The sequence below is a fragment of the Lutra lutra genome, chromosome 10 (assembly GCF_902655055.1).
Source record: "Lutra lutra chromosome 10, mLutLut1.2, whole genome shotgun sequence".
Taxonomy (NCBI): domain Eukaryota; kingdom Metazoa; phylum Chordata; class Mammalia; order Carnivora; family Mustelidae; genus Lutra; species Lutra lutra.
Window position 1 is genome coordinate 112,025,476 of NC_062287.1, and position 25,133 is coordinate 112,050,608.

General features: G+C 57.0%; 1 protein-coding gene across 4 annotated transcripts in view; it reads right to left on the bottom strand.

The window, feature by feature from the left end:
- Nucleotides 1–15,751, bottom strand: part of LOC125110316 (actin-85C) — a 34,559-nt gene extending 18,808 nt beyond the window's left edge. Inside the window, exons 1-4 of one of the 4 annotated variants that reach the window (XM_047747450.1) lie at nucleotides 15,703–15,751; nucleotides 14,794–14,898; nucleotides 5,083–5,221; nucleotides 1,555–1,683 (exon numbers count right to left, since the gene is read on the bottom strand). In XM_047747450.1, the coding sequence (XP_047603406.1) occupies nucleotides 1,555–1,683; nucleotides 5,083–5,196 (243 nt within the window). In that variant the 5' untranslated portion in view covers nucleotides 5,197–5,221; nucleotides 14,794–14,898; nucleotides 15,703–15,751. The other 3 variants (XM_047747449.1, XM_047747451.1, XM_047747452.1) reach the window with 3 other exon arrangements.
- Between the last annotated feature and the right edge of the window lie 9,382 nt (nucleotides 15,752–25,133).

Genomic DNA, 25,133 nt, shown 5'->3' on the forward strand with positions numbered 1-25,133 from the left:
AGCCTGGGGCAGACCTTGCCCATGCTGAACCAGGGCTGGCTCGTGTCACCTAGAGAGTACGGCAGAAGCGAGGGCATGTGGCCTTCGGGGCTGCGGCATCAGCCGTTGAAGCCTTCATGTCAACCCACTCAGTTGTCCCCTCTGTGGGAGGCCAACCACCAGGCCGTGAGGACATTCAAGCGGCCCTGCATAGGGTCCCCAAGAAGCACCACCTTGCCGGCTGCTCGGGACGCGGCCTTGGTCACGTGTCCTCCAGCCCCGGTCGAGCCTTCCGATGGTGCGGTCCCACGTGACCCCTGACTGCTGCCTCACTCGGGACCCCCAAGCCAGAACCACCCAACGGAGCTACTGCCAGATTCCTGACCCACCGCAACCATGAGAGGTACTAGGCGGCCATCAGTGTTTTAAGTCTCTGAGTTTCGGGATGGCTTGTTATGAAGCACAGAAAGTTAATCTCTCTTCCCAGGGAGCATGCGAGCTTCAACCATATACGGAGACCCGGATCAGAACCTTCAGATCCTGAGACAGAGTGGTCCAAATAGCCACACTCGTTACATGCGTACTGTGCTGGACTAAGGCATTTTATTCTTACAGCAAAATGCACATACCATAAAATTTATCGATCTACCATTTAAGAAAGTGTACGCTTCAGCGGCATGAAGCACTTCACGTGGCCATGTGACCGTTGCCACCTCCCGTCTCCAGAAATTTTTTATTGTCCTCAACTAGAACTCTGTCCCCCTTAAGCCCTAACCCCCCATTCCCGCTCCCCCAGCCCCCAGCACCCACCATCCTGCTTTCTGTTTCTATGAATCTTCCAACTAAGGGTGGGATCACGCGGTGTTTGTCCTTTTTTTGTCTTATTTCATGGAGTGCCGTGTCGAGGTCCAGCCATGTTGTTGCCGGCGTCCAAACGTCCTTCCTTTTCAAGGCTGAGTGATAGTCCGCCGTACGTATCCAGCACATTTTGCTCACCCGTGCGTCTGCCAACGGGCACCTGGCTTGTTCCTGTGTCTTGGCTGTGGTAACGCCTCACTGACCATGGGTATGAAGATGTCCTTCCTGTCCTTGTTTTCAGTCCTTTAACTTTTGGAAGAACCACCATACGGTACCCCACAGAGGCTGCACCATTTTACATTCCCACCAGCTGTGCACAAGGTCCTGAGGCTGCCACTTGCCATTTTCTGTTGTTGCTGTTTTTAAACGGCCGTCCTAGGTGTGGAGTGGAGTAGGGATTCCTTGTCCATCATTCCTTTAATCCTCACATGAGTGTGATGCACAAGGAAGAATTAGACCCCTTTCTTACAGATAAGGAAACACAGGGCCAGGGAGGAGGGTTACTTTTCCAAAATGACACAGATAGTAAGTCACGGAGACAGGATTCAGGCTCAGGGGTCTGACTCCACAAACCGTGTAGTCAGGAGCGTGATGTAGTGTCTGCGGGGACAGAGAGAGCCCCGGAGGCTGGGACACCTCCCTCCCCAGGTTCCAGGGCAGCAGGAACGCCACTGAATGTCCTAGAGCTCATCCCCCCACCACAGAAGCTGAGCCCACCTTCTCCATGTCGTCCCAGTTAGTGATGGTCGCCCGGGCGACAGGATACTGCAGGTTAAGCTCCCCTCGCCTTTTCTGAGCCTCGTCTCCGATGAACCAGTCTTCCTCTTCCATCCCCACCAACAAATTCTGAAAGACACAGGCCAGGACAGATGGGCTGTCAAGAGTGGCTCCCCTCCACTCAGCTCCCCTGCACTGGTGCACGTGCATAGGGCCTCAGAGCCCTGATGTCCCGCTGGGGGACCGTCCCAGGTCACAGCACTGGCTGCCGTGGCCTCAAGCCTGAACACAATTTCAAGATGCCGCTAAGAGGTTTTAGCAAATGATCTGCAAGGTAGGAGTGCCCCTGAGGACACTTGCCTTGTCTGCTTTGCGGGTGTATCACCTGAGAGAGAGAGAGGGAGGCTGTGGAGGAAGGGAAGGGGTCGGGAGGGGCACCAGCTTCTACATGTGCTCTGGAAAATTGGCAGGGGGAGGGTCTACGGGTTCACTGACTTCGTGATTCTTGCGGAAGACGGACCGAGCGGCTTTCACGGCCGAGGAAACCACTTATTCTGTCCTCAGCAGGGGTGTGACCGTCGGGCCGTGTGTAACTCTGTGTTGACCAAGAAGCAAACACCAGCCCAGGATGCAAAGTGCGGATCGTAGCAGGGAACACGCCTGTGTGAGGGGAAACGGGAGAGGTGCCTGCTGGTCCTGGGGCAGGTCCGAGCCCGGGCTCAGGAGAGGGTGCGGGGTGTGTGTTCTAGAAGGCTGTGAGGGTTAGCACGGCCGCCAGGGACCCTAACCAGTCACTCCTGCAAGGAGCCCCACGTTCCGCAGAAAGGGGTCTGTCGGGGCGTCCCTGCCGTGCTCAGGTGTTGGCGAAGAGCGTCCCGAAGGAAGCATGGCCTCGGCGTGGGGCTGCGGCCCTGCGGTGCTCTCAGGTGGGATGGCTTTCAGGGAGGGGCCCATTTTGGAGGTCAGCACAGCTCACGTGCACCCGCCTCTCACGGTGCGGTTTCATCTTTCAGGCAGAAGGGTTTGGGCTGGGGGAGAAGCCAGGAGACCCGGGCCTGCTCCGAGCTCCGTCTCCTCTCTGTTGGACGGCAACGACGCCCTCCGTCCCGCGCTCCCCTCGATGGTGCTCTCGGGGAGCGACTCAAGGAGGCCGCCGATGGGAATGCGTTTTGTAACAAGAAAGGACAGGCTGGCGCGGAAGGCCGTCCCTGCAGGCCTGCCTCGGACATTTTCTGGGCTCGCAGCGGCCTGAGGGCCTTCCTCTCCGTGGCCGCGGGGCTCCCTCGAGGGGTCTCACATCTGGCCTGCCACCTCCTGCTGCCCCGGGGCCGGCCCTAAGGCCTGGGAGGGCAGCAGCTGAGGGGTTCACAGGACCCAAATCCAGACAACCCCGGGCCCCGAGGTCCAGGTGGGTTGTTTTCTGCACTGGAAATCCATGTGGTCACCCGTGTCTACCCTGGCGAGGAATCTGGTCTTTCTCCCTGAGACTTTATGCCTTATCGTGTGCGTGACCTCTTTCATGTCTAATCCTGCCTCCCACTCCTCGCACCGTGAACGGGGAGCTTTTCCTCCCCCGGGCTGTGGTACAACAGCCAGCTTTCCTCCCGCAGAGCAAATGACCACACCTGCCAGGGCAAGAGGCGCCACGCCAAGGATTGCAAACAGAGGGACTGACTGTGCGGCTTTGGTGACACAATGCAGGGAGCCCAAACAAGCCAACGGGGGACACTGAGATGCCCGGAGACTAGGACCCCAGGATCGTGGGGCGGAGAACATGGAGTAGCAGGGAGAGCTCAGAGGAGGCCGGGCGGAGCTGGGGGAGAGGCAGGAAACCAGCCAGGAAGACCTGCCCCCTCCTCCCACCTCCCAGTCTGCCCCTGGCGCCCAGGTTGGCAGCATCGTTGGGGGTGGTTGATGGGGGGGACGTCCCAGCCTGAGAGTCGCAGAGCGGGACAGGGGTGGGCCCTATGGACTGGGGGCAGAACCCAGCTCTAATGGGTTGGAAGTTGTGTTGGCCTCCACCCCTCTAGAACCTATGTGGAGGGGACTGTGTTTGGAAATAGGGTCCTTGCAGATGTGGTTAACTTAAGGATATTGAGAGGACAACATCCTGGATGACTGGGGGGATGGGGGCTAAAGCCGGTGACGAGTGTCCGGGTAAGAGTGTGGGGACGGGGGTCTGCGACAGAGATGGGAAGAGGAGGGACCGGGCGGAGGCTGGAGGGGACACCGCCGCGAGCCCGTGGCGCTGGGAGCCCCCAGCAGCTGGAGGAGCTAGGAGACCCCCCCCAGCACGCTGGAGGGAGTGCGGCCCTCCCCACACCTGGTTGAGGACTTGCGGCCTCTAGAACCGGGACAGAGCAAGCTTCTGTGGTTTGAAGCCAGCGGTCCCTGCAACTCTGGTATGGCTGTCCCAGGACACACACACTCATCATGGTCCCCACCCTCAGCGCTGTCTCCACCGTGGCTCCCCACGACCCATGGGCCGGACGCCGTGTTAAGCACACCCACAGGCACCCCCTCACTTCAGTGGTGGCCCGACGTGGCATGCACGCTTGCATTTTGTGCAAGAGGAATCTGAGCTCTCAAGGCCATTTGCCCCAAGTCACTCGAGGGCTGAGGCCGGGGAGCGGCGAGTGCATGGGGGTCTCCCGGCCCCGCGGCCCCCACTCTTCAGTGCTGAGCTTGTCGTCTTGAAGAAACAGCCCCATCCGCCCACTGGCCAGGAGGCAGGCACCTGCCGTTACGCATTCAGAGAAGGGCAGGGATGCTGCTCCCGGCCCCCCAGCCGGTCGCATGTCGGAATGTCTGTCTTAACTCAAGCTGCCTGATTAGAAACTTTGCCACGAACTGCTCCTAGCGATGCAGGGCCCGGGCACGGGCCTCCTGGGCCCCATGATGTTTGGGGTTCTCACGTGACCTCACCGTTCCCTCTCAGGATGGGCAAATTCCCCAAGGACGTGACTCCGCACCAGGGCCTCGAACTCGGCGGGTCCCACTTCTGTCTCTGTCACGTGCTCACACAGGGACATGGGCCAGTCACCTCTCAAGCTCCTGGTTCCTCTTTGGGGAGCAGGGACACTGTGGGACCTTCCTCATAGGACCGCCAGGCTCATGTCAACCCGAGGAGTTACGGTCCTCGCGTGAGCTGGGGGCTCACAGCTGGTTTGTCTGGGGGACATGTGGGGAAGGGGCAAGGCCCCCAGAAGGGAGGCGGGAGATCACCTTGCAAAGGCCACACAGGTGGGAGTTAGTGCCATGTGCCGCCCCGGGGAAGGCCCGGAGGACGAGTGCGGCATTTGGCCTGCAGATGTGATGGGTTAGTCTGCATGAGCTTTCCGGAAGAGTGACTTATCCTTAACATCTGGACACAAGAATCAGAATTTCTTAGACACCGAATTGCCATACAAGCCAGCAATCCCGCTCCTGGGGACCCACCAGGAGGAGCGTGTAGGGCCTCAGACAGACATGGGGACAGACACAGACCCCCAGCAGCATTGGGCACCCCCCGAGGTCGAAGCCACTCACGTCGTGTCGAAGTTTCCCAAGGATGGTGGGGAACACGGCTCGGGGGGCCTCTGTGCCCGAGAAGCCCACCTTGCTGAAGCCTGAGCCGTAGTCACAGACGAGGGGCACGTTCATGGCGTCGTGCGTGACCCGGGCGGGGCTGCGGGAGACACAACACGGTCATTTGTGCCATTTGCGAGGTGCTTGACCAAGGGGCAGGGGCTGGGCCAGGGTGGACACGGGTTCCGCCCTGATGGCACGGCAGGTGTCTCTCCAAACCTAGAGCGGGGCCCTGCCAGGGCCAAGCCACTGTCTGGGTGCTGAGGGCAGGTATCCACGATCGTGTGTGGGTGGCTACCTGGGGAAGGCAGGGCTGGGGGCCAGCTCCTGGGCTACAGAGCTCCTGCTGGGACTCAGCCTCTGCTGGTTTCTGGCGCAGTCCATGACCTGCTTCACGGGCGCCTTCTTTCCCATTCACTGAGCCAGAGGCTTTGGGCAGGGAGACCCCAAGAGGAGCCGGTGGCCCTGGTGGTCACTCCAGGCTCTCCTGTGGCACCCCTCCCCAGATCCCACCTCTCCCAGAGACACTGCTGGGCTCCTGGCCCCAAGATGAAACCTATCCCTCCCCTCCCTTTGCTTCCAGACATCTCCCTTACGTCTCTGCATGTCTGGAAAAGAGGAGAAGGTATCGAGAAGAAAGTCACGGTCCCCCCAGCCCCAGCACCTGCATCTGCCCTGTTATGTTTTGATATTTAGTGCAGATCTATTATCTATTGGTTTTTTAAAAATTGATTACCCTCAGAATAAACGAATCCATTCTCTCTTTTGAATACAGCATTTTAACGAAACCTTTATCATCACAAATGTTTTTGTCCCTTTAAGGCGATTTTCATTATTTTTCGGGTAGAGAACGTCTGTATATACATTCATTGTGGAAAAAGAGCTCAGCGTGGGGGAGGAGAAAGCACTTCCCAGACCCTACAAATCTCCCACGTCTGTTGCGGACGCAGGGTGCTTGCCCTTGCCGTCCTTGCAAACCACACAGGAGTCCCTTTCCCTCCGGCGCCCGAGAACAGCCGTGGGGGTGGGACCCCGGGGCAGTGGAATGCTCGGAGCTGCGTCCTCACGAAGCACACACGTTCCGTCTATCCCAGAGGGGAGGTTTTAAGTGTGGTTTTGTGGTGGACGTGTTCCTCGACGTGATCCGCATTCCCGGGTCTCCGGGTACCACCTGGTACAGACTGTCTCTGAGCGCAGAGCCCCACGCCAGCACACGACGACTTAACCATGCCCGACTGGGGAATGCTCAGGCCCTGGCAGACTGTCTCCCCTTTCCGTGGGACGCCGTGGTTGCACCAGCGTGGGTGGAAGCAGCTGGCCCGGCCCACGCCCAGCCACGGCCACCAGGCATTCCTCGGTCAAACGCTCCTGATGGCCCGGGATGGCGTTCTTGACCTTTCCAAAACCCGCGGCAGCAACGGCATTCCCGTGTGAGGCTGTCGCAGAGGGGAAGGGCCCGTGAGGGATGTTGTGGGTTAGTGTCCCCCCAGAAGGAGGCATGTGGGTGTCCTGACTCCCAGCACCTTTGGAAATATGGTCTTTACAGGCATAATCGGGCTGAAGGAGGCCATGCCTGAGGGCAGGCCCTGTGTCAAAGCCTGGGGTCTTGTTGAGGAGGAGCAAACTGGACACAGATAGGAGAAGGTCACGTGGAGACAGGCAGAGACTGGAGTGATCTGTCCACGAGTCCAGGGACGCCCGAAAGCTCTGACAGTGGCTGGAGGCTGGGAAAGACGCCCAGAGCAGATTTGCCTTCTGCCCCCAGAAGCGACCAGACCTGTCCTCACTGTCATCTCAGACTGCCAGCCCCTGGGAGGGGACAGAGTGCATTCTTGCCGTTGGAGCCCCCCAGTGTGTGACAATTTCTTCCTGCAGCCACAGGACGGGGCCAAGGCCACTGGCCCCTGCTGCTGTGAGAAAGGGGGTCCATCCCCATCTTCCTGGGCCCTTCTCAAGCCTTGGCTGAGATGCGGCCCACAGCCCAGAGAGGGCTTTCCAATGTGGTCACTATTAATCCCTTCATTCTGCCGGTTTCTCTTCCCGTTGCTAGCTTATATGCTGTTGGAAAGAACACGGTCCATTTTCATTCAATTGCACATTTTCTTTTAACTTTGCCTGAAGGTTGTAGCTCCTGTTTCGGTGAAGGCCAGAGTTTGTGCAAGTCCCGGCAGAGCTCGCTCGACCAGGAGAGTCTCACTGAGCTGAGAGCCGGGCCAGTCACAAGCCCACGGGCGCTTGGGTCAGGCCAAACCTGCGAGCACTTACTGCTGAGCTCGGCTTTCTGTCTGGCGCACGTGGACGCAAGCCCCGTGGGTGTTGGGAAACCAGAGCCGTGGCTGGTCCGCAGGGTTTGTTCTGCCCACAGTAACGATCATCATCTCGTAATCGGTTGTGATCTGGAAACTAAAGGTCATGGAAAACTATTGCACATTTACTTATTTTTTAAATTTTTTTAAAGATTTTATTTATTTATTTGACAGACAGAGATCACAAGTAGGCAGAGAGAGAAAGAGAGGAGGCAGCAGGCTCCCTGCCGAGCAGAGAGCCTGATGCGGGGCTCGATCCCAGGACCCTGAGATCATGACCTGAGCCGAAGGCAGAGGCTTAACCCGCTGAGCCACCCAGGCGCCCCGCATGTTGCATTTCTAAACAATAATCCCCACAACGATCCCCAGTTTCTTGGGCTGCGGTGTTCCACGCTGTCCCCCAGGGACTGTGCGGAGCTGCCCGAGGGGGCCACCTTCAGCTCAGGCGACAGGGAGGACGTGCTCTTGACTCCGTGTCCTGACCCCAGGCCCAGTGGAGAGCCAGTCGTTCAAGCGAGTGAGCTCTGACATTTCCTTAAATGAAGGTCAAAGGTGGGCAGATAAAGCCCACCAGGCAGCCTGGAGGGACCGATCCAGGTGGCTCTGATTCCTGAATCAGGACAGTTACATAGCTGATATTGTCCACCCCGCTGCGATCGGGGATATGGGTTCTGAGCTGAGCCATGAAATTCCTCGATCAAGTCAGACCGATGTGGTCTGAACGGCAGTGTGGGGCCCTGGGACAGACGGCCCGCCTCCCTCCTCCGTGGACGTTCTTCCTGCCTGTGACCTTGGTGTGCCTGGTGGGTCCCTCGTCCGCTTGAGGGGTGGGACCAGAGAGAAGCATGTTCGTGTAAAACTTATGTTTTATAAACTGTAAAGTGCTGTACACATGTAGACGGTGACCTTGATGAGAACGTCAAGGACTTAAGCTCAGGATATTTTGAGTGATTTTAACTGCCCAGATGAGGGAGGACAGAGTGGGTGAGAGTGGGGTGGGGGAGTGGTCTAGAATGGGAGACAAGTCAGTAGGCTGAAGTGTTTGTAGGGACCTGCGTGTGTTGCGGGATGGGTGGACATACAGATGAGCACAGAGATACACAGGTGCATGGACAGACGCGCAGACGGACAGACACGGGATCGTTTCTATCCTCACGTTTCAGACACATCTGAGCTCAGATGACCACGTCTTCACCTAGTCCTTCTGCTAAGGAGGAGTCCGTCTCAAGATGATCCTTAGAGAAGAGCGTCAATGGGTCTGCTGCTCTACACACTTTCCGGAACCCCGGCTCCCTTTTATAGTAATACACGGTGGAACCCTTACGTGTGCTGGGACCCCGACTCAGAACGTTGCCTGAGTCGGTGCAGGAGAAGCTTCTGGGAAGCCCTCCTCCCTCCCCTCCCCCCATGAAACCGAACAATCCCTGATGCCTTGGGATGGGGTTCGTTCTCATGGGAAACAGGATGGGGAGAGTGGCTCCTGTCTGGTTTTCTTTTCTCTTCTTTCTTTTCTTTCTTTTTTTTTAAATATTTTATTTATTTATTTGTCAGACAGAGCTCACAAGTAGGCAGAGAAGGAGGCAGAGGCAGAGAGGGAAGCAGGCTCCCCCTGAGCAGGGAGCCTGATGCGGGGCTCGATCCCAGGACCCTGAGATCATGACCTGAGCCGAAGGCAGTAGCTTAACCCTCTGAGCCACCCAGGCGTCCTTCTTATCTGTTTTTCTTAAGAAAACGACACCAAGCTCCCTGTGGTGATGTCCCAGCCGTGAGGCCACGCAGAGCTGGAAAGGAACCGAACGTGCCGTGCTTACACACTTCCTGTTAAAAGTCCTTCCTTTCGTGGGAAATCCCCCTGGCTGGCTTCCAAGGTGTCTAAGCAGAAGTGGGGAGAAACGCGCTCGCACGACTGCACGGGGTTGTGACTGGTTGTTCGCAGACGCGACTTCTGGCGTGGGGCCAGACCCGGGCTCCTCTCTCAAGGCATTTCCAGCGGAGAGCGGAAACACATCGGAGTTTGTTTGGTTTTTTGAAGATACTTTGGCTCATCATGATAAGGGCTATAAATAGGAGGCAACATTGAGTTGGCTTCGGAGGACCTGGCCAGATTCCAGACAGGGGAGCAGACGAGCCAAAGCACAGAGTCGGGGGTGGGCAGGGCAGTCCTTGGAGAAGTACGTGAGAGGCACGTTCCGATGGCCTCGAGGGTCTTTGATGCCTTCTGCCCCCGCTGCTATCATATCTGTGGGGTTTGTTGAGATGTTAACACCAGCCACCACACAGAGGACTTTCTCGTGCAGGACGCAGGTCTAAGTGAGCACCTGTAAGCCTCCCAGCACCACCGTGGGGCTGGGGGTCCCCACTCTCGACTTTTCCGATGAGGACTCAGGCACAGGGGAGTAGGGTAAGATCTCCATCTCCTGAATGCTGCAGAGAAACTTAATCCCACGCAACTCGAATCCCTATCCCACCTCTCCATCTGAGCCCTGATTTGTGAACAGCCGTCCGTTCTTCGCGGCTTCCCTTGTTACAAAGGCGAGCCCATTTTCCCACTCTTAAATCTGGGCTGGATTTGCGACCCCGGTGACCAGCAGCGTGTGATGGAGGCGGGTAGCATCCATCAAGAAGCACTGTAGCCCCCGTCTTCCTGTCCTGAAAACCGTGCTCAAGAGACTGAGGCAGCCAGCCAACAGCCCACCACCCGCCAGACAGGTGTGGGCTGCCCTCTCCAATCACCCAGCAACAGGTGACCTCCTAGGTGGCCCCCAGCACACCAGACAGGCCAGATCAGAACACTCACCCAGTCGACCCGCAGACTAATGGATAATAATGAGACAGTTGTTGCCGTAAGCCAGCCTGGGCACACTTGTCATGTAGCAAAAGCTGACTGATACACTCTGCCTCACTGTCTGTGTTTTCTAAACAAATGGTCCTTCCCACACCCTCTGTGACGGGTTCACTGCTGTCGACGGGATCACAGCCACGGGGTCACCGATACGCAGCACACGGACAACACAGAGATGCGAAGGACATTATCAGAAGTCACAGAGCGATGGTCTAAACCAGGGCTTGGCAAACTGCAGTCCGTGAACTGGATCTGGCCCACTGACTGTTTGTTAAATAAAGTTTTATTGGTACACACCATACTTGTTCGCTCACATACCGCCTGTGACTCCTTTGGGAGCATCGCAGCAGAGCTAAGCAGTTGAGACCAGGTTGCCACAAAGCCTGAAATATTTACTATGTGGTCACATACAGAAAACATTTGACACCCCCTGGTCAGGACTGCATTCCCTCAATGCTAGGACAAGAGTTCTCAGAGCATGGCTCCCAGACTAGCAGGATTTACTTTGCTCATTAGAAACACAGCACCTCTGTCCTCACCGCCCATCTACGGAATCAGAAATGCTGGGCGTTGGGGCCGGCAATCTCATTTTAATAAGCCATCTGGGTGATTCTGACGTCCACTGCTTCAAGGCAAGACACCGCAGCACAACCACCTTGGATTCCAGAAGTGGGGTGTGATGCTGAGTCCCTGGCTGAAATGCATTTCCTCTTATTCTCTCCCCCAGCCTCTCGGGAAGCCGTAATTTCCTTGCAGACTTACTGCCCTAATTCCATCTGCCCTCAGCAAGATTTGGGACTAGCTCAGAGTCACCCAGCAAAGTCCTGCATCCCCCGGGAGCCTGACTGAACAGAGGCGTCACGGGAGCAACTCGGTGGCTGCAGAGAAAGAAGTCGAGCCGTGCCCGGACCACCCCGGAACGAATGGACCATTTACGAAAGGCATCACGAGATACCCAGAGCGCTTCTGCGGCACAAAGTCAGTCAGAACAAAAACAAGCCTGCGTATTTTGGGAGCAAAGTCCGCATGAAATGACCAGCTTGTCTCGGTTTCTCTAGATTTATCCCAGTTTTCACATCGAGAAAACAGAAAACCCCTGGGTCCTGGGCAAATGGGGACAGTTGGTCCCTCTCCGAGAAAGCCGTGCACCTGTGGGTCGTCCTGCGGACAGCCCTGGGGGTGAGCACGTGCTGTCACTGAACGGGGACTGGGGGCGATGAGCGGAGGGTGGGCTCAGGGACTCCGGGGCTCCAGGGCCGAGGTCAGGGGTCCCACAGGTACAAAGGCAGTTACCAGCCAGTGTGGGGAGCAGGTGGGTTTCCCCCCAGCCTGGGGTGCTGGCACTTCTGAGGCCGCCAGTGCGTGGAGTCGTGCCAGGTCAAGGACATATTGGGGAGTCCCTTCAGCTCTACGCCACTGCGTTCCTGGACCCCATCTCCATCAACACAGCTGTCAGACATCAGGTCTCCCATCCGAACCATGAAGCCTGACTCCCATGCGAGGCTCGATCCCACAGCCCGGAGATCAGCCCTGAGCCGAAACCAGGGGTCGGACGCTCAGCCAACGGAGCCACCGAGGATCCCTGCAGTGAGTTTTTAGCCGTTACAGAGTATTTCATATTCCTCCGTAGGCTGAACGTTCACTTGAGCCAAGGGGTACATTTGAGTAACAGCAGATGGTTGACACGCTGCCCCATGAGAAGGATGTCCCGTTTATCTGGAAGACTTCATGTGCCGCGCACGCTGGGACCAAAGCGGAACTTAAGGGAGACCCAGGCGAGGCTCAGCCCCACCACGTGCCCCTCCTAGCACGCATCCTCTCCCCTAAGCAGAAGTTGGTCAATTATTTAAATAACGTGGCCCAAAGGGTCATCGGCTTTTCCCCCTGGGATGCTGAGGTCCCAGATAGTCCAGAGTACCTCGAGCTCACATTTAAAATGATGGCGTTCAGGGGTGCCCGGGTGGCTCAGTCCATTAACCGACTGTCTTCTGCTCAGGTTGTGATCCCAGGGTTGTGGGATCGAGCCCCGCATCGGGCTCCCTGCTCCGAGGGGCGTCTGCTTCTCCCTCTGCTTCTGCCCCTCCCCACCACTCGTGCTCTCCTTCTCTCTCAAATAAATAAATAAAAATTTGGAAGAATTTTAAGATGACATGTTTATTTGCAGGAGTCATACATGTCTGCCCACAGCCTCCCAGTGAGGGCGGCGTCAGAGAACGCTTCTGGGTCAGTCTCACGCACCCAGGGTCCCAGGTCCTGCACCCCCCGAGCCCACACAACCCAACCTGGGGCGGGGCACGCCTTCAGGACTCTGGATTTCACCCTTGGTTTCTTTGTGCCCAGCCGCCCGATTTCCTGTGTGCCCTGGGTGTCCCCTGGTGGCCGCTCACCAGACCACAGTTCTCACGGACCTGGCTCTCGCATCCAAGATCCAGAAGGCTAAGTTTCACTGCTGTTCATTCTGAAGCCAAGTTCATAACTTCAGGCTTTCGATTTAGCCCCAAAACAACACGTAGTCACTTGAAAAATATTCTTGTTTTTATTTATTTTTATTTTTTCCCCAAACAACACCTCGTTTTATTAAGATAGAAGCTTTTTCAAATTCATGTGTGGACACCTAAGGAAAGTTCCCTACACCTAACAGTAAGAAAGAACATTTTATAGACACAGTCTTCCAAGTAACATCTGCTTTTAGGAAGATAGAAACATTTTCTTTCTTTTTTAAAAAATTTAGTTAGCCAACACTAGTACATCATTAGTTTTTTTTTTTTTTTAAATATGTTATTTACTTATTTGACAGAGATCACAAGTAGGCAGAGAAGCAGGCAGAGAGAGAGGAGGAAGCTGGCTCCCTGCCGAGCAGAGAGCCCGATGTGGGACTCGATTCCAGGACCCTGGGATCATGCCCTGAGTCGAAGGCAGAGGCTTTAACCCACTGAGCCACCCAGGCACCCACAACATTAGTTTTTGATGTAATGTTCAATGGTTCATTAGTTGTGTGTAACGCCCAGTGCTCATTGCATCACATATGAGTATTTTAAAATTTGCTTTAAGTAGCATGGTCAAAGGGAGAGGCAGTTTTAATATGGCTGTGTTTGATGAAAAGATCCAGTTCGGGGTCCTGAGGGAGTACAAGGACGTGGTTTCCATCCTGTAGACACCACGAGGCCGTGTGGTGCAGGGGTCCACCACGGGGCCAGATCTGGCCCCACTCTGTTTCAGTAAATAAGGTTTTATTGGGACACGGCCACGCCTGCTCATTGCCGTACTGTCTGTGGTCGGTTTCTCACCAGGACTGCAGAGTTGGGTAGATAACAGGGACAGACACTGTGTGTCTCTAGCTGTTCTTTGCAGGAAAAGTTCGCCTGCCCCTGGCCGGGCGGTCGACAGTGACACCTGTGAGGGTGAGCTGTGGTCAGCCTGCAAGGAAGCTCCCCAGGTCGGTGTCACTGCCCACCAAGCCATGCCTTCCAAAAGCTGCTGCAGACCTACTGCGTGCTGGACATTACTTCTGCCCAGAGGAGATTCCCTGGGTTTTCAAATTGGGAGACCTCTTGTGTTTTCAGTTTGGATGAGAGTCATGCCAGTTACCAGCATTTTCCACGCAAAGCAGCTCCTCTCTCCCTGTTTCGGGGCATCGACCCCCGAGCCCAGGGTCCAGACCGAAGTTTCTCCCAGCACAGACGCCCCCTCTCTGCGGGTCCTGCCTCCTTCGCCACGGGTGTGTCTGAGGGCGTAGGAGGCAGGACTCGTCTTCTGCCCAGTGTGTCGACAGTGAGGTGTTAATTCCGGCCTGGCCAGTGCCCATAGGATGGGAGACGGAAGCCCGGATTGGCCAAATCCGTCCCATCCAGGGCTTAGACCTCAAGGGATCACTTGCCTTCAGAGGGCCACCCGGGCCGAGTCCCTGGAGCAAATGCAAACGCTTGTGATTTTCAAATGTGTCCTTAGGAGCAGATTCCAACATTTTCCAGGGGCCCCTGCAGTGTGAGTGGAACCATGTCTGTGCCTGAAACTTAGTATCTGCGAGGGGTTGTTGGTCCCTGCTAGTCGTGGTGACGGAAGCCCAGGTCACTTTCCCACGTGTCCTGCCAAGAGCCCTGGACTCCGGTACCCCCGTGTCATATACATGCACACAGACCCACAGAAATTTCCAGTCCCGGATGACTTTAGAGTGAACGGGGCTGCAGAAGGACACAAGTCATGTGGTTCAATCCCCAGAAGTTTTTTTGGACTTTTTGTGTTTTTTTAAGCAGACTCCACACCCAACGTGGAGCCCAATGTGGGGGCTTGAACTCACAACCCAGAGTTCAAGACCCGAGCTGAGATCACGAGTCGGATGCTTTACCGACGGAGCCACCCAGGTGCCCCAAGAAGCTTTCTTAAAAGCTGGAGGAGGAAGGCGGCACGAAGTATCAGGAGGAGACACGAAAAACCGTTAATTTTCAAATGAGAGAAACAAAATGCCTGACGTGCCCGTAGCTTGGGATTCTCTAAACCCCTGGGAGCAGCTGTCCTCCCTCTTACCTTTGCGTTTCCTGGGAAGAGGTGTGGCATCTGTGGGCCAGAGTCTTGTGGGGTTTCGTGTTTCTTCAGCAACAGTTGGTGGTGCTCAGTGACATTTTCCTCTCCCTATTTAAAAACGAAGGCAGGTCCCGGAGACCGCAATTAAGCCGTGAAGTCACCGTGGTCACAACAGAGCTGGTCAAACGAAGAGCTGCGTGAAAGCCAGTGCCCTGCCCCCCACGGCCTCCCTGCCCCCTTCACTGGGGAACACATGTTCCGCCCCATCGGGCTCCCCAAGCACCCCCTGGGTCACACCGTTAACAAACACACAAGTGCCTCTCGGGGGAAGTCACAGACCTGCCTGCCCTCTTAGCCGAGATGCCGGTGTCAGGGAAGCTTGCCCCTTGCGTCCCGGCCATCACAACGCACCACAATGCCACTGTGCTGTAATACACTGCCCCTGGGCCCTGCCCCCGGACAGCCGTCCCTCGGCCTGACGCGGCCCCACATGCCATCTCCGGCTGTTATGTTTGCCTTCCTACTTGCCCTGCAGCCTCTCCTGGTAGCTCTGCAGCTGCTGCCCTCCAGGAAGCCCTCCTGCCGCAGAACGGCAGGGACCCCAGGCCCCAGCCTTGCCCCTAGTGACCTTTGCCTGGGATGGAGAACCTGGGGAGCTGGAAGGAGAGCCTGACTGCTGGGCAGAGCTGCCCTTGGCCCCGGGCAGGGGAAGGTGACACGCTGGAGGAGGGCCCAGTGCCCTGGCCTGGACAAGCCAGGGACAGAAAAGGCTGTAGGCCAGCTTTGCAGGCACCCTGATGGAAAGGACTGTGCAGCCCATGTGCAGACGGGGGTTGGCATGGCCCAGCTTGGAGATCCCGGCGGCGGGGCTGAGTGAATGAGGCGGCCGGGACTCCTGGGCTCTGTACGTACCTAGAGGCGTGATGACCTTGCTTCTGCTGGTCGGCACTCAGACACAGAGGCCGCAGTGGGGGTGGGCAGCTTAACAGCCTTGCTTCTGTGTGTTAAGGACCCACTGCCATGTCCATAAACACCCCAGATTGGCCCCCTGGATGCCAACTCCCATCTCTGGGGCCCAGAACCCAATGGGAGAAATCCCCCTTCCCTTCCAATTTGTGGCTCCAAGCGCTGGGGGCTTGGAAACAGAATTCCATGCACACGAATAGATAAAAGGTGATACACGGGAGCCTGGGGGGAGCCTGTGGGGAGCCTGGGGGGAAAGAGAGCTCACGTCTGGCAGTGACGCACGGGGGTTCTGGCGCGGGGGAGGCGTGGCTCCCAACCCCGCTCTCCCCTCTTGCCATGGCCCAGAGCAGAACGCTCTGACCCAGAGCGGCGTGTCCTCCCACGGGAGGGGCAGGAACGCGGAGCATCAGGCGTTCCTCCTGTGCTTGGGGTGAGGACTGCGTGAGTCACCGCACAGAAAGGACTTGCAGGAAGGCCTGTCCGGTGTGTGGCCAGTTCACGGTAAGTGGTGCTCACCGTAGGCGCCCTCCCGTCCGTCTGCATGGGGGGCCCCGTCCCGCTGCGGCTGTGGACTCTGCCCCCTGCCCAGCCCTTTTCAGGGGGATCTCAGGGCACAGCTGGCCCCTCCTCTGCTGGCCCGTGAGGAGGTGACCATGGCTTTCCCCCTTTCCTTCGTGAAAAGATGTCGCATGCAGACGGTAAAGCGCATTTGCTGTAAGGGTGGCGAGAGTGAGTTCCAGGCACGCCCACACCGGTGCAGTAGGATGGAGACGCAGAGCGCTCCCAGTCCCCAGAAGGGGCTGCGCCGTCCCCTTCCACATCGAGTGCCCCATGCCCGGCCCTGGAGGTCACTGCTCCTCCGTCACCAGTGCAGCAAGTCCAGCCTGTCCTTGGCGTTCATGCCTGTGCCATCTTAAGGCGGGCGACCAGGCGCTGGCTTCCTGCGCGGTGCCCGTGGTCACCTCTAGGTGGCGAGTGGGGGTGCGGCTTCCCTCCGCTGCTGTGCTCTCTTCCGGGGCCTGGCCGTGCCTTGGCTCATCCCTTCCACTGGTGACAGACACCCGGGTTGTGTCCAATTTTATTTTTCCCGTTCGTGAACGGTGCCGCTGTGAACGCTCCTGCTGCATTTTTGGGGAACGTAAACGTTTTGTCCCCGGGAAAGCCATCTGGGGCAGGAGCACGCGGAGGGAGCCCAGGGCACATCACTCTGAGAGATGCTGCCGGACACTTTCCCCAGGGACCAAATCACCGGCACCCCATCCCCCGGGACGACGTGCCACTGCTGCAGTGGCTCTGTCCCTCAGCACACTCTGTCCCTCGGTGCTGGAATCCTTGCTTCTGGGGGAGGTGACCTGGGTCCCAGGGGTTCTATTTATGTTTTCCTGGTGACTAATGGTGTTGGGCACATTCTTGTAGGTCCGCTGGTCCCACTGTTCAAGTCCCCCTGGTCAGCTATTTTCTCGATGGCCTGAGAGTCCCTCACATGGTCTCTCATCGCAGATGTCCCCTTCCTCCACGGGACTGGCTTTGCTCTTATGGTCCCCTGGTGTAGGAAGAAATTCTTAGTGTAGCTGAAGTGCAATTTCTTCCCTCTGTGCTGGGAGCTTCCTTCGTCCTGTTTAAGAAATCTTTACCTGACCAGGATTATTCTGTTACATTTTTTAAAAGTTTTGGTTTTCATTTTGCATCTCAAGTTTTCGTATGGTGGGAGTGTGAGTCAGGATTCATTTTTCCCCGTTTGGGTTTTCATATGACCCAAAAGCTTAGATGTATTACTTTATCTACTTAAAACTTTTTTACTGAAAAAGCCCCTTCCCCTTACGATCACCTTATCACCTTACAGTCGGCCTGGATACAATAAACCCCTTTTTGTTTAGATTTCTTTCTCTCAGAAATATTTTCTATTTTTCAGTATATAGAAAGTCTTTCATGTTCTCAAATCAGATTTTATCCTAAGTGTTTTGTGATTTTAGATGCTTTAGTAATGTGTATCAAAAATCTTTATTTCCCCAGTTTTTTGGGCTAGGATCGGAATACAATAGGTTTTTGCCTATGGACCTGGTAAACTGCAATTTTGCTCAGGTTCTCATAGCTGTTTTTGCAGATTCCATTGGATTTTCTGCACGCAAGTTTGTGTCACGGAAGCCCCAAGATCACCCTCAGGTTCCAGGACTCCCCGGGAGGACTCACGGCAATCGGCCTCTTACAGTCAACACGTGCGAATCAAAATCAGCGAAAGAAGAAACACACAGAGTGTAGGGGAGACCAGGGGAGACCAGATGTGAGCTTCCTCCCGGGGGAGCACGCTGACCCTGCGAGCACCAGGTCACAGCGACACCCGTGGAAGGGCTGCCCGCCAGGGAAGCTCACGGGGGACACCGTGTCCTGCGTTTTTGCTTGACACGTGCCAGAGTCCCAGACTTCTGGAAGGGTACGGGTTCAGCAAAACCCATATTTAACTGTACCAAAGTTTAGGTGTGGCCCCTCTTGCCAGAGTGCCGGGAGCCCTGCCAGAAGCTGAGTCCCTGAGGTCGCTCTCCTCTCCCGCCATCCCTGCAGGAGGTTTTCCAGAGGGAGCTGCCCAGGTTGCCATGGCAACTCTTCCAACACGAGGATCTTGTGAATCGGGCTCCTTCACTTCACTTTTTCCAATCTGTCTGTCCCTGTATTTATTTTTTCTTGCCGTATTCTAATCTCTGGGATCTCTAGTATGATGGTCAATAGAAGAAGGGACTGACGCCATTCTGTCCTTGTCCCTGACCTCACGGGGAAAGAATTCGGGAGGGCCCCATGAGCCCTGACGCAGGCTGTAGGTTCTCCCAGGTGTGTCTCTTCTATTCCCCCGCTTGCTGGGAGTTTTTCTCATGAACCGGGGTCCCATTTTATCTTATTGTTTCCCCTCTGTATATTGATACGATCAAACGCTTTTTCTTCTTTATTCCGTTAATGTGATGAATTATACTGATTGGTTTTTGACTGTTCAACTCATTTTGCAGACCTGGAATGACCCCGGCTTGGTCACAATGCCTTAGTGTCTGGGAGCATTTCTGGGTTTGGTTCCCAAACCTCGAGCAGAGGACACATTGTATCAGATTCTGGACTGTAATTTTCTTTGTTGCCTCTGTCGTGCCCCTGTCAAGTTTTATTCCTGAGGGTTACAGCTCTGGAAGTGAGTTGTAGAGCCTTCTCTCCGCCCCTGCGGGGTGAGAGATTTTGTGTCGTAGAGGTATTATCCCTTTAAAAAGTTTGACAGAATTTTCCAATCAGCCTGCCTGGATCTGGTGTTTTCTTTGCCAGAATATTTTCAAGTTAAGAATCCAATTTCTTTAACAGATAGAGAAGCTAGTCAAATTTTTGGTGTCTTCTTGGGCCCCCTTTGGTAAATTATGTTTCTCAAAGAACATACAATTTTCCCTGTGAGTCGCCAGCACCAGGCCGTGAGCCGGGGCACCTGTGCGTCCTTTCTTTTGAGGACTTCTGTCCTCTCTGCTCCTCCTGGTGTCCAAAAACCACCGACTTATGTGTTGTCCAGGATTTTTTTTTTTTCATTATTTCAAGTCAACCAGAACTTACTTTTGCTTTTCCTTTCCTGAGCGAGTAAGAACTAGCGGAGAAGCAAAACATCCTTCTGGAAGCCAGGGGAGGCTCTGGGGCTCCCCGTGCCAGGAGTCCTGTGTCCTCCACACCTGCCCTCCTCAAAGGATGCTGTGACCAACTGTGTGCAGCTTTAGCTGTAAACCATACCCCTGGGGCCCTCCGTCCGCGTGCTCCTTTGTGCCCTACAAGTGCTGGGTGCCTGGCTGCTGGCTGTGACATTTCTCGTTTGCTACGGCGACTTTGAGCTCCTGGAGAGGAGCTTCCTCCCCCGAGCTGCCACGGCTGCCAGGAGTCACTTGGCTTGATTTGGTGGTGGAGGGGGAAGGGCGGGGAAGGATCGGGTCTTTCTGGTTCTCTGTCCTGTTTCTTTGCCTTGTGGAGTCTGGTCGACGATCCCGGAACATTCCCCAGCCCGTGATTCAGTGCCAAGGACAGAGTTGGCGTTTGACTCACGTCAGTTCACTGGGCTCAGGCATTCGCTCCTCTCCTGGGGGGACGGAGAGTGCGAGCAGACTCTCTCAGGATCTGAGGTCAGGGCTGGGAGAGCCCTGGGCAAGTACATCCAAAGTTGTCCCTCATTTGGAAAACGAGTCTTTCATAGCCTAGAACTAAGCTCTGCTGGAGCCTGTGTCCCTCTGATAGGGAGAGGCTTGGCAGGCTCAGAGCACAAGCGCCAGGTGGTCCTGGAGTCTGGTCACAGGCTTCTGACGGGAAGGTCGAGCCCTGAGCAGTTCAGGGGCTTGTCCCCTGCAGTGACTCTGACCCCGTGTCTCCGCTCAGCCCGCTGGTCTGAGGAGGCCAGCGTCTCTGTGCTCGGTGAGACCTGTGCGCCTGCTCTGGGGTCCTCCTGTGTCTCCTGTCACTCTCTGGGACCCATCCTTCGAAGCCCGCAAACGTACCACAGTGCCACTGGCCTCCCACTCCCCGAGCAGCCCCCAATGTGTGGAAGCCCAGTTAGCGCTATCGACATGGGGCGTCTCCACAGCCGGAGCCACCAGGGCCTTGGACACCGGGCTTTGCCGGAGAGGACGCAGCCACGGAACGGCTGCTGGGCAGCTCTGATTCTGGCCTTGCTGTCCTCGGTGCTCCTGTGGGCCTCCCCTTCAGACCTGGGCGTGGGAGGGGAGAGGGGAGGCATCGCAGCTGGGGGTCCCTGTCTCTTCCCTAACCCTGCGTCATAGACACAACTGTGGGTTCAGCAGCGAAGCCGCAGAGTGGGAGTTGGGATGAAAACAGCTGTTTTCCCCGAGTTTTGGAGGGAGGGCAGCGGGGCGATTTCAGGAACCCTGTGCTATTTCTTCCCAGGGGGATGTGGGGAAGGGGGATGCAGTGAGATGCTACGTCGGGGGCCACGACCCTCTGCACCTCAGGGCACACAGGGATGCTGTGCGCGGGGCAGCTCAGGACGGCTGACCGGACAAGGCGCCACGCCCGCACGCGCGGCTGCACGTTCAAGGTTGTGCGGCAGGAGGAAGAGCCTGAGGACAGCATAGGACAACGCTCCCGGAGATCTGCAGGAGGCTCCCGAGAAAGAATATAGCCCTTAACTGGTGAGGAACGCTAGAGGCACTTGTGCAAGGGAGCAAGGACGACTCAGGACAGAGTGTCTGGTAAGGCACCACGTGTGTTTCCAAAAAACAGACCCGACCGCTATGCCCGGACACACCCAGAGCACCCCTGGAGGGCAACGCAGCAGAGGGGTGCGAGGTGGCTGGGGCTGGGGGGCCATGCGCATGTTTCCTGGTTTTTAAGTTCGCTTTTTCATTTGGGATATTTGCACATCCACATACAGTTGTAAGAAATCATACAGAAGGACCCGGTGCCCTCGAACCCAAACACCTTGCAAGCCAGGATTCGACACTGACACAGCCCACCAGTCCTGCCCAGATTCCTCCTGGGTGTGCGTGCGTGCGTGTGACTCTGTGATTGTGTCTCAGGGCACGCTCACGCGTCCACCCCGCAGTCCAGCTACAGAACCCTCGCACTCTCCTCCAACCCACGCCCCTTCCGGAGCCCCCACATCCACGTGCCATCCCAGTGAGGGTTAGGGTTTCAGCACAGGGATTTGGGGCAAACACAGGTGTTTGGTCCTTGGTACTAGAGTGGAAGGACCCGTTCGTTTACCCGTTCGCTGGAAAGACCTTGGAGTTATTGCTGATGTTTGACAATTATGAATAAAGCTGTTGTCGACACTTGTGTACAAGCCTCTATGCAAATGTAAACTTTTATTTCTGTGGGATAAATGTCCAAGAGTGCACAGTGCCGAGCATACTGTCGATTTTATTTTATTTTAAAGATTTTATTTATCCATTTGACAGACAGAGATCACAAGTAGGCAGAGAGGCAGGCAGAGAGAGGGGGGAAGCAGGCTCCCTGCCGAGCAGAGACCCTGATACAGAGCTCGGTCCCAGGACCCTGGGATCATGACCTGAGTCGAAGGCAGAGGCTTTAACCCACTGAGCCACCCAGGTGCCCCATACTGTCGATTTTAAAGCATTAATAATGGAAAAGAGGCCATGCAGAAAACAGACAGGATGCCCTCACATGTCCTGCCTGGAGGAGGGGCTCGAGCAGGGCAGGGGTAGGGAGCTGCTGCCCTGCCTCCCTTCCCCCCATGCCCGGCCTGCCTCCCCCACAGACTCTGCCACACGTTATCCTGAGCATCTCTCGCCCTGACTCACGTTGGAGGATTTGCTGAGTTCCTCCTCATGCGGGCACCTCGCTGTGTCTTCATCATCAGGTAGGCAGAGGGCGGCCCCGGTTTTTCCGCGAGTCACTATGACCTCCCATGTTTACACTGTGCCCACCAACTGCTTGTCCCCAGGCCGATTCCTTATCTCTGGCTCATGGAGCAACACGGGTCCGGAGCTACCTAGCCCGCAGGCCGGAGGGCAGAGGCCAGGCTGAGCTCCCAGCAGTGACAGGTCTGGACCCCAAAGCAAAGGACTCGGCCCGGGGAGGGCGATGAGACTCACGTGCTTGCCGGTGGCAGAGCTCTCCCGCCGGCCGGACCCCCCCACCGCGAACGTGTCCTGGGTTTGCCTCATGGACTGCTCCCTCCCATGCTGACTGACCGTGCAACCAGCGGAGGTCGCGGGGACGATGGAGCAGGGTTCCCGGGGTCAGGCGTAAAGGACCTCCCGACTCTGCCTTCCGAGGGGAGGCCGCTGCCGTGTGGTGAGGGCGCTCCCGCAGCACCCCCCGCTGCCCGTGTCAGGGCACAGAGGCCTCTTGTGGACGCCAGCGCCGTCTGGCTCTCCAGACGTGAGGACTGCCTGGGGAGCAAAGGCTGCGGCCCTGGGGAGTGCAGTCCCTGCTGACATGGTGACGGAAGCCCCAGCTGGCGGCCTCCGCCCTGCTGACATTCAGCGATGGTGCAAGGTCGTATTTCTCAGTGGCGTAAGCCAAGCGGTTTGGGGGAACCTGTGCCCCAGTAGAAGCTGATCCAAACCCCCGCCCTTCTGGGGTGACTTTCTGACCCACAGGCGGGCTGCCCTCCATCGTGTGGGAAGCGCATTGGAAAGCTTTCTGTCTGGCCCACCCCCGTGTCACGACGCGACCTTCCCGTCCCGGTGGTCTCAGGGTCCCCTGAGCGCCCACCAGACCGGGCTCCGGAGAGCGGGGGTTAAGCGCACAGATCTTGGCTGCCAGCGCCACAGCTGACGAGCCGGAACCTCAGGTGTGTCCCATGGCCGATCCAGGCCTCCGTGTCCCACCCCGAAGCGGAGGTGGTAAGGGCAGGCCAGACGGCTGGGATTGCAGTGAGGATCTGCCCACACAGGTCACGTCCCTGCGACTGTGCCCCAGTCACGCCAGGAGCGCAGCAGTTGGTGGCTGAAGGGCGGCAGCCCAGGTCCTGGGGCTGGGGACAGACCAGGGGCTGAGGCCTCCGAGTTTCACCCTCCCCGCTCGTGTGCTCGGGCCATGTGGGCGGCAGGTGAACAGAGTGAGGTGCTGATTGATAGTCTGTGCCTGGCATGTCCGTTCCACGAAGAAATGGAAGGCAGGGAGCCCTGAGATGAGCGTGCCAGGGAGGCCTCCCCTGGAGGGCCCTGGGGGTGTCTGGGCGGGGCTGCCGGCGGAGGGAGCACAGATCCGGTGCGGCGGAGGACCAGCGAGGCAGCTGGGGCACTGCAGATGTCCATGCCAGCAACCTTGGCTTTTAGTCTGAGAGGCGGTGACCTGATGGGACTCTGCTGAGACTCTGATGAGTCTGGCTATCGTGCTAAGAACACACTGGGTACGGCCGGGGAGACCAGAGGCGGGCGGGCCTCCGGGGGCTGGCGCTGCAGCTGTGGGGCGTGGGGCAGGGTGCTCAGGCCCCCGGACGGATGCAGTCTGCAGGCATAGCCCGTAGGACTTCCCTCCGACCAGGCGTGGATGGGAGAAGGGAGTCAGGGATGATTCCGTGTCTGGGTCCAGGGAACTCGAGTACAGACTTGCCATCCCCAGGGGGAAAATTCCAGGGGAGACAATAGGAGCTGCAGACATGTGGGGTTGGAGACGCCTTCCAGACAGAGGATGCATCTGGACATGGGGACAGGACTCAGGCCCAAGTGGTGTCAGGAGAGGGGCCTGTGGAATCGCCAATGTTTGGGAGATAATTAAAAAACCTCGAGATGCGTGAGGCCACTTGGTTACCTGCTTGTCACCAAGAGCCCTTTGGAAGAAGCCCTGTTTATCCAGGAGTTCAGACCAACCTCGGGGCAAACCTCCAACCTCACCTGCATTCTGGGGTGATGGGGAGCTGTCTGAGGTATGCAGGGCTCCCTGTGGGCCACTGGGGATGGGCCAGATGGGGGCACTGAGTTTCTGGGACCCATACCCACCCACACCCTGCCCATCCCCATCTCCCCTGACCTGCTTCCAAAAGATCCGTCCTGCAGACTAGAAAGGGAGATGCAGGAAGCCGACGAACCCACACCTGGGCCTCTGTCCCTCCCGGAGCCACTTTCTCCCCGGGCACGGCAGCACGGAAGCCAAGCCCCGTGGGCTGCTGGGTGCCCGTCTCCGGGGTGGAAACCAGCCCCTCTCCCCGAATTCCCTTTCCTCTCTGTCCCTGCCACATGCAGCATTCCTAGTCTGTAACGCAACCCTGTCGAGGGCTTCCTGAAAACCGATCTTGATACAGACATGGGGAGAATGACGATGAGACCCAGCCAGGGCCTCACCGACCCGGACACACGCTCTCAGCAGCTTCACATGGGGCTGCAGCGACGGCTTTCCGGCATGGGTTTCATTGAAAACCTACTTATGAATCATACTTGTAAGCTCCAGACTGAATGGGAGGGCGGTGGAGGAGGAAGTCTCGGAGCTCCCCTCCTCCCACAAGGCACCAAGCCTGCAGCAGCTCCACACGCGGGGCCAGTCTCTCCAGGAGGGGCCTGACTGCCAGCAGAACAGCTCGGCCACAGCGAAAGAAATGCCTGAAGCCACTTCCAGGAGCATAGCAGGGGCACAGATGTGAGTTCTTAGTAACCAAACCCGCAGCACGGGGACCCACGGGCAGAGGGATGTCTCAGCATCAAGGTCCTCCCTCCAAGGGTTCAAGCCCCGCTCTGGGCACCCTAGGGGGATCTGCACGGGGATATGAGCCCCCAGAATGCCTGGCTTTGAAAATCAGTGAGACTTCCCTCTGGGAGAGCTGGAGGGCTCCAGGAATGTAAGACCCCAGCCCCATAGTGCCAAGGTCCTATGTCAGTCAGTCCAAGACCCTGCACCAGAGACAGGGGATTGAAAGGACATCTATTTACTGACTCATTTTTGGACATGTGCCGGGG